An 11,962-nucleotide genomic window follows, 5' to 3' on the forward strand; every position below is an offset into this window, starting at 1 on the left:
CGTTATTAACTCCCAACTTTTTGGTCAGGATTTGTGTGTTATTTTTATCATGTAAAGAACAGAGTCATTGTGCAGCTTGTGAATGAATTGATTCACGCCTGCTGATTGGTGCTGTTCTCTACAGGGAGCTGCAATGGAAATGGACACTTGTGGTCCACTGTCCATCCCCCTCCCGTGTTGGATTTTCTGGGCTTTGAGACACGTCTTCCAGATGCACTTTGTGTTATTTCTGATGTGTGACCTGTTGAGCTCCAGCCCCAAATGAGGATTCAAGTACTACCACAGCAGTCCATTGGGACTGTAGTATTTCTTGCTAAACAGAATTCGTGTGCACCCATGTCTTTCGTCTGCACAAAGGATCTTGCAATCATCTCTGTCTGTGTTTCTTTTAGACCCAGAGATGGAGCAGAGAGGAACACAGACTTGGGTGGATCTTCATTCAGGAGCAGGGACACGTCATGCTCATCTGAGGTGTCTGGCTGACAGCAAGAGCAGAGAGGTAAGTTTCATAGGGTCGCGTGCCCATTTTATTTTATTTTTCATTCATGATGCATAGAGGCGTTCCCCAGACAAAGTGAGCATTTCTCAACTGGGCTTTCTAGAAATGAGCTAGGCAGTGAAAATGGGTTTGAAGCATTCCTAAGAGCCCCGCAAGAGAATGCTGAGAGTTAATCTGGCACCCTCCTTTGGAAACGTCCGTTGTCTGTCAGCTCTTCAGCTGTGCCCTAACACCTCCCATTGCGCTGCCACACCAGGATAGAATTCCAAGCCCACACTGAGTCCTGGAATGTTGTGGTGCCGTGTTGGAATCAGATGTGACCACGTGGTCTTGCCTCCCCGCCTTGTGGGGGGTCATGGTGGACCAGGCTGTTGGCCGTTGGTGATGTCATAAGCGTCTGGAACGAGGGGAGGAGTGGTGCGTTCTGTGTTCCTTTGTGGGTGAGCTAGTGGTCGGAGTGGTTGGTTGTCTTCTTGTTCTTGTGCCTTTAGTGCTGTTAGTTAGTGCTTTTAGTTAGTGCTGTTAGTTAGTGTCGTTACTTAGAGTCGTTAGTTAGTTAGTGACTTTAGTTAGTTAGTGACTTTAGTTAGTTAGTGACTTTAGTTAGTGACTTTAGTTAGTTAGTGATTTTAGTTAGTTAGTGACTTTAGTTAGTGACTTTTGTGCCTTTTTCTTCACACCGTTGTGCGCAGCAGCTTGTAGGTAAGCTGAACCAGCATGGGATGGATGGGTGGGCAGTGAGGTGTTGAGAACTGCTGGCTGTCGGAGCTCACAGCACCATATTGCTTACTCTTGACCATCAGACGTAATTTTCCCTCAGTACACACGTTCCAAAGGGGGTATCTGTAAAGGTGGCACCTGTCCCGTGCTTCTTCCATTGTCTTCTTTGCTCAATTTTGGAAGCATCGTAAAGTTGCTGGGCGGACAGGCATCATGTAGCCTGAGACTCAGCATGTCTTGCAGGAAGTGGATGGGATGGTTGTGCTGTGTGTGTTATTCCATGGATGTCTTAGCCCTGCTCACTGACCTGCTCTTTCTCTCTCCTCTCCTCACCCTCTGCCCACTGCCTCGGTGCAGCTTTTGCTCCCATTCGATCTGAGCAAAGCGACAAGGAACTGCTGCAGATAGCTTGAGGTGATCTCACTGCCAGGTATGTGCCATGATTTGTCCCCCCGCATGGTTTTGCCGCAGGGTATGCGCGGGTAGTTCTGAGGAAGTCTGTCCATACTGTGCTGTTTGAATAGAGAAAGCAGAAGTGTGTTTCTGCTCTGTTCCAGCTGTTCACACTTGCTGTGATGGGCGTCGCGTGCAGTGGGATCAGCCGTGAGCCTGAGGTGGCGGCGACGGAGGTACAGTATGAAGCTCTGGCTGGTCTTTTTTCCGTGTTGAGCCAGCAGAGGGAGCTGCAGGTGTACTCTCCTGCAGTAAAGAATGGGCCCAAAAGGGCCTGGCCAACTTTCTGCGCCAGTGCCATTGCTGATTAGTCTGTGTTGAGAGAGATGCATCTTTGCATGGCCTGACAATGCAAAATAGCAGCTCCTTCTGAAGTGCTGATTATAAGGACGGAGCGCATTTGCTGCAGCTTTCTCTGCAGATGTGCTCCTCACTTTGAAATCCTCCTGGTTTGTCCTCATCTCCTGACCACGGCCTATGCTCTGTTTTGCAGGCTGATAACATGCGGAAGCCGCAGATGGAGCGTGCTGTGTCATCTTTAAACGTACCAGCGGTTGCGGCGGCCCATGTTATTAAGAGCCACGTCGCCCAGGGGCCGGATGAGCTCTCCCTTGAGGTAAGCAGTTACAGCTGTTCCTTGTTGTCATGCATAGAAGAAGGCAGTCATTTGAGCTGTGTTTTCCTACCAGATTTGCTGAATGTGGGATTGACGTTTCAATCTCTTGCAGGTTGGAGATCTGGTGAGCATTATCGATATGCCACCAAAGGAGCTGAGCCCCTTTTGGAGAGGCAAGCGTGGCTTTGAGGTAGGTACACGTTTCCGACTAGAGAGCACAACTTGACTAGAGTCGGGAATCTCAGGTTGGAGCTGCTCTGCCTGCACAGGATGGCTTCTGGACGCAAACAGTTGCCCTGTGTCGGTGTCAGAGGACCTTCCCTTTGGCTCTGGGCTCGCGCTAATGCCCACCTGTCTTTTTGTTCTTATTACAGGTTGGGCTTTTCCCTGGTGAGTGCGTGGAACTCATCAGAGGAAATGTTCCCGAGTCCTTCCTGAATTCCTTGCCAAAGCCAGGTACATATGTTACATTTGATAATTCGGGTTAGTAAAATGGGGTCAGAATGTTGCTTTAAGGGTGTTCGTTAATGCCCAAGTACAGAAATCTCAGCAAGAGGACTGCATTAAGCTCCTTGGGCGCCTCCCGGAATAGGGAAAATCTGTTCTTGCATGTCCTTGTTGGGAATTCTCTTCCCGTTGTTACATGCTTTGTCGAATGCATTATGTTTGGCCTCGTCCAACCGAGCCAAGCCTGAAATGAACTGGTTTCTTTGTTTTGTTGTGCAGTGCCAAGGAGACGGGGCAAGCTCATCCCCTTCCTTCACTCCTTGGTGACGGCCCGCTCCAGGAGAGCAACGGAGCCGGAGCCGAAGAAGGAAGGGGTGTTTGGGTGTGACCTGGGGGAGCACCTTCTCCGCTCTGGCCGTGATGGTAAGGAACAGCCCATTCCTGAGATCTTCCTCCGTTGGGCATGTAAAGGTGAAAGGGAGATCATAGGCAGCAATTGTTTCAGTCTGAAAATGCAGGAAGCCTTCTGGCCACAAAGTGCATCCTGCATCCTTTTTGTAGCTCTTCTGGTCTTTCGATTCCTGAGGGAGCTGTGATGGGACTTGCAGTGTCTGTGGCTTTGCCAGACTTACTTTCTCCAGGCTGTTGATATGTCGTGGCATTTCTGGAAAGCCAAGAAAACATCTCTGTGCAGTTTCCTCACAGCTGTCTCTGCCAGCTTTCTCCTCTCTGGAGGAAGCAAGCGGTAGCCCGGCTGGGCTTAGAGGATGGGATGTGAGAAGGGCGCGGCCTGAAACAGGACTTAAGAAGCTGAGCTAACTGCTGGCTCTTGTTCTGTAGTCCCCCAGGTCCTGCAGAGCTGCGCTGACTTCATTGAGGAGCATGGTGTAGTGCAGGGGATATACCGCCTGTCCGGCGTGGCGTCCAGGATCCAGCGACTACGGTAAGAGTGCTGCGACTGACACAGCTGTCAGTAGGGGCCCGTGCCATGCTGCGGGTGTTCAGAGGAACCCCTTCCTTTTCTTGACTGTTATTTGTGTGGCTTTGGACTTGTTTTCGTCTTTCTCAAAGCCCTCTGCCCAATTCTGTGTCCTTCTCTGCAGCCATGAATTTGATTCGGAGCAAGTTCCCGAGCTCAGCGTCCGAGAAATTCACAGCGTGAGCTCCCTGTGTAAAATGTATTTCAGGGAGCTCCCAAACCCTCTGTTAACCGACCAGCTGTATGACAAGTTCTCGGTAAGCTCAGGGCAGTGTCTTGGTAAAGATATGTACCTCTTCCCGGGGCGTCCTGGCTAGTGGTTGCAGCAGTGCCCCAGCTCTGAGGTCTTCTTTCTGTTAGCCCCATGAGGCATGTCTTTGCCACATCCTGCCTCTCACTGATGGCACTTGTAGTGCCAGGAGGTGCTTATTTAAGGTATTCACAATGCTAGTGAGAAATCCCTTTCCTTTGTTGTTCCCCAGCTATTGGTAGAATGGGGTTAATAGTAAATTGTAGATGAATGCCTGCTGTGAGGAGCTGTGCTCCACAATCAGGCTGTAAAGACCTCAGAGTTTTCACTGCTTGGCCTTGATGGCACAGGCTGCGTGCTGCTGTGTTCCCCTGATGCCTCTTGGAAGGCATCGAGTCTGCCTCAGTGCTGACCACCAGCGCGCTGTTTCCATTGTTCCCAAACCTGTGGCAGCTCTCCAGCCTGACTGGTGTCTGAATCCCTTCCTGCCTTTTTCCAGGACGCTGTTGGTGCTGCAGAGGAGGAGCGGGTGCTCAGAATGAAGGATGCCATCCAGCAGCTGCCCGCTCCTCACTACAGGTCAGTGCTGCACTCGGTCTGCTGAGCTGGATGAAGTTATGATTGTTTTGTGCACTGCAGCACGGCTTGCTTTTTGTTGCTGAACATCTGCCTCTCTTGTTTTCCAGGACTCTGCAGTACCTAATGAAACATCTGGCAAATCTGGCAGGGAACTGCTCCGTGACAAACATGGACTCTAAGAATTTAGCGATAGTGTGGGCTCCAAACCTCTTAAGGTAAACTTCTTTTTTCTGTTTCAACACGATGCTTCGTTCTGCTCTCCCCCAACCCCAGGGACACAATTTCGAGATGAGAGTTTCTACTCACTTGTTTTGCTGGGACTGCTGTGTCCCTGATCATCCAGGAGAATTTCATCAGTGGCATCGCTGTTTGCCCACTGCGGAAGACTCCAGAGGCCAGTTTGACAGTTTTTGGCTACAGAAATTCAGACTTGGGGAAATGATCTTGGGGAAATGACTTGTAAGATCTGCCTTTTCTTCAGATCCCAGCAGAGCCAGTCAGCCTGCTCCAATAGTGAAGCTGCCTGCATGGAGCTGCAGACACAGACAGATGTTGTGGAGTTTATCATCAGCCACGCAGATGTTATCTTCTGCTCCGAATCTACACCAGCCGTGGGAGAGGGTGAGCATCTTCCTCCATTAGCTCGATGTTGATCTGAAACCTTGATCCAATTCTGGTCTTCTCCAAGACCTTTGAAAATTATTTTGCTGTCGAGGAGACAGCAGGCTTCCGGGGTTAGATTAGAATATGGCACCCTGTTGCTGGATCCTTAGTGTGTCCAAACCCAAACCTTACATGGAGAAAACTGTCCCTGCCGTTTAGGTGTTCTTCATGCAGGTGAAGTTTGATTGAAATGTGGCAGCAAAGCTTTCTGAGATCCCTGCCCCCTAGTTTTTCTAGGCTTTTTGTTTGCCTGTTTCGATACAGAGAGCTGCTCTTAATTATGACTGTGTCCTTTGCCACAAGCATACTTCTGAGCACACGGTTATTTTGAGCTCCTCTTCGGTGAGTGGCTCTGATATGCAAGTCTGACAGAAATGCAGAACTGGGATGGCTGTGCTGCTGTTTTCTGATCCTCCGTCTTACCTGTGGTTTTCCCTTGCAGGGCACAGTTCTCTGGCCGGGCCCAAGTCTGTGTCTCCTGCTACAAAGCTGCTCACACTGCAGGAGGCACAGGCTCAGAGAAGCGGCCAGAGAAGCTCTCCCACTGCTACGTGGAGCAGAGAGAGAGAAGTGGAGGAAGGCCCCGCAGCTGTACCAGGGACCTTCCACACGGTCATTGATCTTCCATCTAAAAGGTAAAGAGGACTTCCCATTCCAGCCCCTATCTTCATTGGTTGGGTGGGTTTTACTGGTTTAAATTTTGTCCATTATATATATATGAGCCTGCCAGCTCCTGTCCTGTCTGGCTGTGTAGCCTTTACTCACATGCTCTGCATCTTGATCGACATGGTTGAGAGGAATTTAGCCAGCAGGACTTGAAGGCTGAGCTGTAGGAATGGAAGCATCCTCTGCTGTTTGAAACAGAGCGTGTTTCTAAGCTGTGTTTAGGCAGAAAGCACACAGTGCCATGAACAGTCAACAATTGGCAAGGGCTCGGTGCAGCTCTTCCCTCACCCTGCACCACGACTGACAGCATGCTCTGTTTTCTCTCTCCAGACCAAGTTCTCCCAGTAAGAGGGCAGAGTCAGCAGCTGGCAGTTGGTGTTCATGCTTCTGCCTGCACAGACCATCCAGTGTGGCTGAACACCAACTGCAGAGCAGTGCCAGGGAGCCCTCTGAAGTAGAAGTCTTGGTCCTGGCAGGTAAGGGTGCAAATCCAGCTTTCAGAACACTGCTTCTCAGCAGCACAGGTTGGACAGGGCCCTGGGCAACCTGATCTAGTAAATGTGTATGTTTGGTGGCCCTGCTAGGCAGGGGGGTTGGAACTACATGATCCTTGAGGTCCCTTACAAACCAGGTCGTTCTGTGATTCTGTGATCTTGTGAATGTATGACACTAACCCCTGTGCATCTACTCCTTCCTAGGTGACTTGAGCCCTTGTCTACCCCGAACACACAGGGCATTTGATGATGGAGCATCCTGTGCTTCCCTCAATGGAGAGCTCATGGGAAGCACAGGATGCTGGAGTTCAGATGACAGCCTTCAATATGAAATCAGCGATGGAGAGAAGAACGTCATCGTTGTGCAAGCTTTAATTCATCCCATCCCTCCTGAAGCTGCTGACCTGAGCCTGCCAGACAACACAGGCACGAGCCCGGATTGTGACCCAGAGCCTTTCCAGAACAGCCCAGCCCAAGCGCAGCCCGAGTGCCCCGAAAGTGACACCACCATGCAGGCTCAGGTCAGCATCACTGAGGAGAAGCCAAGCATCTCGGAGGAGGGCGTAGAATCAGACCAAGAGACCCAAGCTCCGGGCAACAGCACGAGCTCAGAGTCACACTCATGATGACAAAAGCTCATGAATCCCATCTTTCCTCAAGACCTCACGCCCCCTCCTTTCTCCTATTGAATAAAGGCACGCTCGTGCTCAATCAACGCCTTGACTGCAATCCGAGTCTTCATTCGCAGAAATTGGGATGAGTACAAGAAACATCAAGGCAGCTCAGCTTGCAATGCTCTGGCTGTGGGGTGCATGCAGGGACACTGTAACCATACAGGGAAAGGCTTCCACTGCTTCCTCAAGCTGTAGTCCAGCCCTGCTACTGCTCTGTGGCACAAAGCCCTGAGGGATGTTCCATATTGTTAACCTAAGTGAAGCCAGCTTCATGCACTGTGTTTTGTTGTTTCTGGGTGAGAGGGGGATGCACGTTGGTGAGAAGATGAGCATTGCTGGATCTGCCACGAGTGTCCCTTCTGCCTCTAAGAATATGTCCTAAGTAGGATGTGAACACTGCTGGCACTTCCTCATTGCACGTGCTTGGAGGATCTTCAGTTCTTGCACATTTCAGGATGTCTGTCAGTGACTACGAGGAAATTCTCAAGTACTAGGAATTCCATGAAACAGTTGGAACGGGTAAGTGTCATCTTTGTACAGAAACAGCACGCCTAACAGTCTGTCTCACCACTCTAGAATTAATCTGAGAATAGATTAACAGCTCTTGTCAGTTCTCTAAGTCAGGTTTCATTTGTATAAATTTGAAATTCGTTTTTTAAACCAGTTGGAAATTGTAATATTATATTAGAGAAGAATTCACACTCAACTTTAAGCATCTGTGTTTTGATTTGTAGGTGGTTTTGCCAAGGTAAAACTCGGGCGGCATCTTCTTACTGGTGAAAAAGTTGCACTAAAAATCATGGAGAAAGTTACTGTAGGGGTAAGCCAAAAGGCATTTAAATATGAGAATATCTTCTGTTGGAGTTGTGGAGTTCTCAAGAACACGGGGGCAGGTGGGATGGTACATACGAATGCAGCCTACTGGTCCCATTGCCTTTTGAAAGATGCTGTAGAGCTGGAAAAAGTTTAACAGAGCACCACAAATCTTGTTGCTGGTTGTTCAGAGGGCAGTATTCTCTGGCTTTAAAATGGAGGAAGTTATTACATCATTACATTACATTACATTATTGTTACATTATTACAGCAACTTTACCAAAATGCCAATGAAAATGCTGAATGTTTTACTTTTCATTTTTCACAGCTCTGTTTCAGAATTTCTATGGGAGTGATGTCAGTCATTGCTGAGTTGATGTTGAATTGTGTACTGTCCCATATGTGCTTGATCTGTTCCACAGCAGTCAGATGTGGTACCTGCTATGTCACAGTAGTTAGCGATTTCATCGCTTGCTTTTATGGTCTCTTAAGGATGACTTGCCTCATGCTAAAACAGAAATTGATGCCATGAAGAACTGAAGTCATCAACATGTTTGCCCATTGGATCACGTAAGAGAGACATCAAAGAAATATTTATAGTCATAGAGGTAAGAAATAGTTTCTGCTTTCTGTGCTGTCTTTCTTACTTATCTTTCTCTGATACTCTCTAAATGCATTTTCAGATAACCTTATCTTACAGGGAAGCTGTTTGATTGCATTGTTTCTAAGGACCGCCTTTTGGAAGAGGAAGCTCCAGTCTTTTTTTGACAGACTGTTTCAGCAATTGCTTCTGTTCACAGTCAGGGTTATGCCCAGAGACCTCAAACCAGTGAGCCTGAACTGCAGTCAGTCTTCCATAAATAATAATGAATGTGTTTTTATTTTTCTGTTGGCAGAGAGAGTTACAGTACTCCACTCCATTCCAGTGGACTGCAGGAGAGAACTGAAGGGGGGAGAAGTAACACAAAGTAGAACTCATGGGTTGAGATAGAATTATGTACTGAGATAGAGAAAAGGATAATAGTTATGATGAATGCAAAAGCAATTGCTCACCACCTACCAATCAGTGTCCAGTTAGCCTCCTAGTAGTGGAAGAGATTGACATGAAGTTCTACCCCCTTCAAAACTCCTTCCACAATATGTCATATAGTATGGAATATCCTTTGGCCAGTTTAAGTCAGCTGTCCTAGTTCTGTTCCTTCTCACTTCCTTGGGCTCTCAGCTGAGATTGACTGTGGCTCTGTACAACGCTGCCTGGCAGCAACTGTAAGCATCACTGCGCTATCTCCATTGTTTCTCTAGAATGAAAACGTAGTATTATATCAGACACTGAAGAAGATAATTCAGTCCCAGCTGAAACTCAGACAATAACTTGTGCTTAGGATTCTTTCCCTACAGGAAATGTTAGATATTTATTGCTATGTGGTACTGTGTTCTGTAGCTGAGCTGGATTTTGTTATCCTTGAAGAAGTATCTTCCTCTGAAAGGGGAGTAAAACATGATGCTCCTAATGAGCGGAGCAGAGACACAGATCTGATCTGAGTGTTGGTTTCACATTTTTGTGATGCTCTTTGCTGCAGTTTGTATCTCGAGAGAAGCCCTTGTGGTGTCAGTCTGTTGTGTAACCTGCTCTAGTTTTGTGCCTCAAGGAAGAGTGATCCTTTAAACAAATGGTGGCTGTACAGAGGGTATGGGGTGAGATGCATTCCTCTGGCCCCATCCAATGGATTTTCTGTCACTGAAGACATGAAGCACAGGTTAGGTACTGGAAGGCTTGAATATTTCCTCACCAATAGGTTAGAGCTTGGCATTTTGTAAGCTGCTGGTATCACTCAGTAAAGCAAATCATTACAGCACGAGCATTTTCCTAGGCATCTTATGAAATCCCTCTATCTAAGGAACCTTTCCCCTCTGAAAAATGAATCATTGTCTGTATGTTTTAGAAGCAACTGGCTTCCAGCTGAGAAGCTGATGGATTTATGGGCTTGGACAGGAACTGGGTGTGGAGGTGACTTGTAGAGATTTGTGCCTGAACCTGCTGCTCTGGGAATCGTGAGACCAAGTTTCTCAAGAGCTTTTCCCACTCTCATCATCACTTTCTGCGAGGGATGAGGCTGCATGTTCTCTCTGGGTAATATGTTCAGTGCTTGGAAAGCTATTTCCTTCTATCTAGTCTGCTGTTTAGGTGTATGACTGTTTCCTGTCACAATCCCATCGTGACCTGCTGGCCAGAGCCTCAGTCAATCTTCATACGCACCCCCTCTCCCCACCCCGTAGGCATTGAGAAGCTGCCATGAGGTTCCTCTGCACCCTGAACAAACATCTTTCTCCCCAGCTTCTCTTCTCTGAGTGGGAGCTTCAGCCCCCTGCACAGGCTGGATGTCATCCACAGAGTTTGTTTCAGGTTGTTATCCTTCCTGGCCAAAAACCAGATACAGTATTGTAGATGTGGTCCAGTGAGTGTTGAAGCAGGAATGACTTGTCCTGGTCTGGTTGTGCTGCTTTTTAATGCAGCTGATGATCTTGTTGTACTTCTTTTCTGTCAGAGCACACTGCTGGCTTGCATTCAGCCTGTGGTCTCTCACCACTTGTCCTCCTAGTCCCCAGGTCCTTTCCAACAGATACAAGCTAGTATTTCCCACCTGGGATATTGGAAGATGGGAACTTGCCAGCAGTCAGTGAAGATCTCTGAGACAGCGAGAGCGAGCGAGCTTTGAGTAGACTGGGAACCACTGTCCACAGCAGGAAATAAGAGAAGAGAAAAGATGTTTCCTTGGGCATTTGGGTGGAAATCATTCCTGACTGCTTTCTCATCCACCGGGAAAATCTGCTGATTGACAATTTGAAGCTGATAGACTTTGGACTCTGTGCAAAGCCAGAGGTAAGAGGATGTGTTAAATCAAATACAACGTGCCCCCAAGTAATGCATGTTTGACCACCGTATGCAACAGGGGCTTGTCCAAACAAACTCCTTAAAATCAAGCTGTTTCTGTGGCTGACATGTCATTGCATCTTGTTTGGAATGGCCTGAACTGTATGAGAGTGGTTAACAGATTGCTCAGAAGCACAGGTAGATAATTTTCTCTAGCTAGACTCCCTGTTTTCATAGTCTAAGCTGTAGATAATCTTGTAGGTATGTCACCTGTCTTATGCAAGGGTCTGTAATAGGAGCGTGGGGTTGGTGTGCCTAAGGAACCCTCTAAGGAACTGCATGTAGGATGAGATTGTGGATAGAATAAAATGACTTTTGCAGGTGACGTACAAATCCTGTGATTGCATATGCTTGAACTGAATTGTTTCTTGATCTTCAAACTGATTTCCAGAATCCTTTATTAACATGTAAGATGGGTGCTGGTAAGAAAGAATGGGAAGACTGCCTTACTGATTCCAAGAGAATTACTTGTCCTCAAATGATTTTTCCTGGCCAAAGTTAGAGCCTCTCACAGGTAATCGAGACCAACAGGCTGTTGTTGCACAATCAACAGGCACAATCTAGATGATCAGCTGAGGAAAATAAAGCATCATGCCAAGGGTACTAGATAAGTGAGCAGCTTGAGATCTGCACATTTATGTGATACTCATGGTCTTAGACAATATTTGTTTAGTGAGGTCACATTGAATGAAAACAAAATCTAAGATTAATGAAAATATACAAAGGAGAAGAAGCCTCTGAGGCTTCTGAAGTGTTATGACCAGAAGACATAAACTCTGTTTTTGAAAGAGCAATTTGCTCTGTTAATTATCCATCATTTTTGTGCAGTCTGTTTTGTCAGACTTGTCTTTAGCTTCCAAGTTGTATGTGAAGACTTGTTTGCACTGTAATGCACAATGTACGAAAAATTGAGAGATGAAAATGTGAAGAGTTTTTCTATCTTTGATTTCATGTCTGGAATTTTGGAACCCACTACTTGCAGTTGTTAATCTGTCCAAACTGGTCTGGTTTGCAATGCCCTCATACTTCTTGAAAAGCTCTGCTGTTAAAGGCAGAACAATTCCTACAAGTGCCATGGCCCCACTGTTGTTCTAATTCTTGTTTCTTTGTTTTCCACACGCTGCTTTTCAAGCCTCCTTTTTCTTTACAGTCCAAGTGAGAATTGCACTGTGAGGTG

General features: G+C 47.3%; 1 protein-coding gene and 3 long non-coding RNA genes across 4 annotated transcripts; all 4 read left to right on the plus strand.

Moving 5' to 3' along the window:
- Positions 1-146: 146 nt before the first annotated feature.
- Positions 147-2,189, plus strand: LOC146754335 (uncharacterized). Its single transcript, XR_014938897.1, has 5 exons — positions 147-273; positions 393-499; positions 1,577-1,649; positions 1,777-1,848; positions 2,166-2,189. It is a non-coding gene; the product is annotated as an uncharacterized LOC146754335 (long non-coding RNA).
- Positions 2,190-2,199: 10 nt separating this feature from the next.
- LOC146754336 (uncharacterized) lies at positions 2,200-2,705 on the plus strand. Its single transcript, XR_014938898.1, has 3 exons — positions 2,200-2,288; positions 2,401-2,478; positions 2,663-2,705. It is a non-coding gene; the product is annotated as an uncharacterized LOC146754336 (long non-coding RNA).
- A 310-nt stretch (positions 2,706-3,015) lies between these two features.
- Positions 3,016-7,081, plus strand: LOC107305732 (rho GTPase-activating protein 32-like). The gene is made up of 9 exons (XM_085527610.1): positions 3,016-3,158; positions 3,576-3,678; positions 3,839-3,971; positions 4,464-4,543; positions 4,651-4,758; positions 5,025-5,164; positions 5,649-5,841; positions 6,203-6,348; positions 6,571-7,081. Exons 3-9 carry the CDS (start codon positions 3,912-3,914, stop codon positions 6,990-6,992), a joined length of 1,149 nt encoding a protein of 382 aa, XP_085383736.1. The 5' UTR covers positions 3,016-3,158; positions 3,576-3,678; positions 3,839-3,911; the 3' UTR covers positions 6,993-7,081.
- A 1,281-nt stretch (positions 7,082-8,362) lies between these two features.
- On the plus strand, positions 8,363-10,092 carry LOC146754337 (uncharacterized). The gene is made up of 2 exons (XR_014938899.1): positions 8,363-8,461; positions 9,797-10,092. It is a non-coding gene; the product is annotated as an uncharacterized LOC146754337 (long non-coding RNA).
- The last annotated feature ends 1,870 nt before the right edge of the window (positions 10,093-11,962 follow it).

Source organism: Coturnix japonica, chromosome W (genome assembly GCF_054131305.1).
Source record: "Coturnix japonica strain WE chromosome W, WE-NBRP24, whole genome shotgun sequence".
Lineage (NCBI taxonomy): Eukaryota > Metazoa > Chordata > Aves > Galliformes > Phasianidae > Coturnix > Coturnix japonica.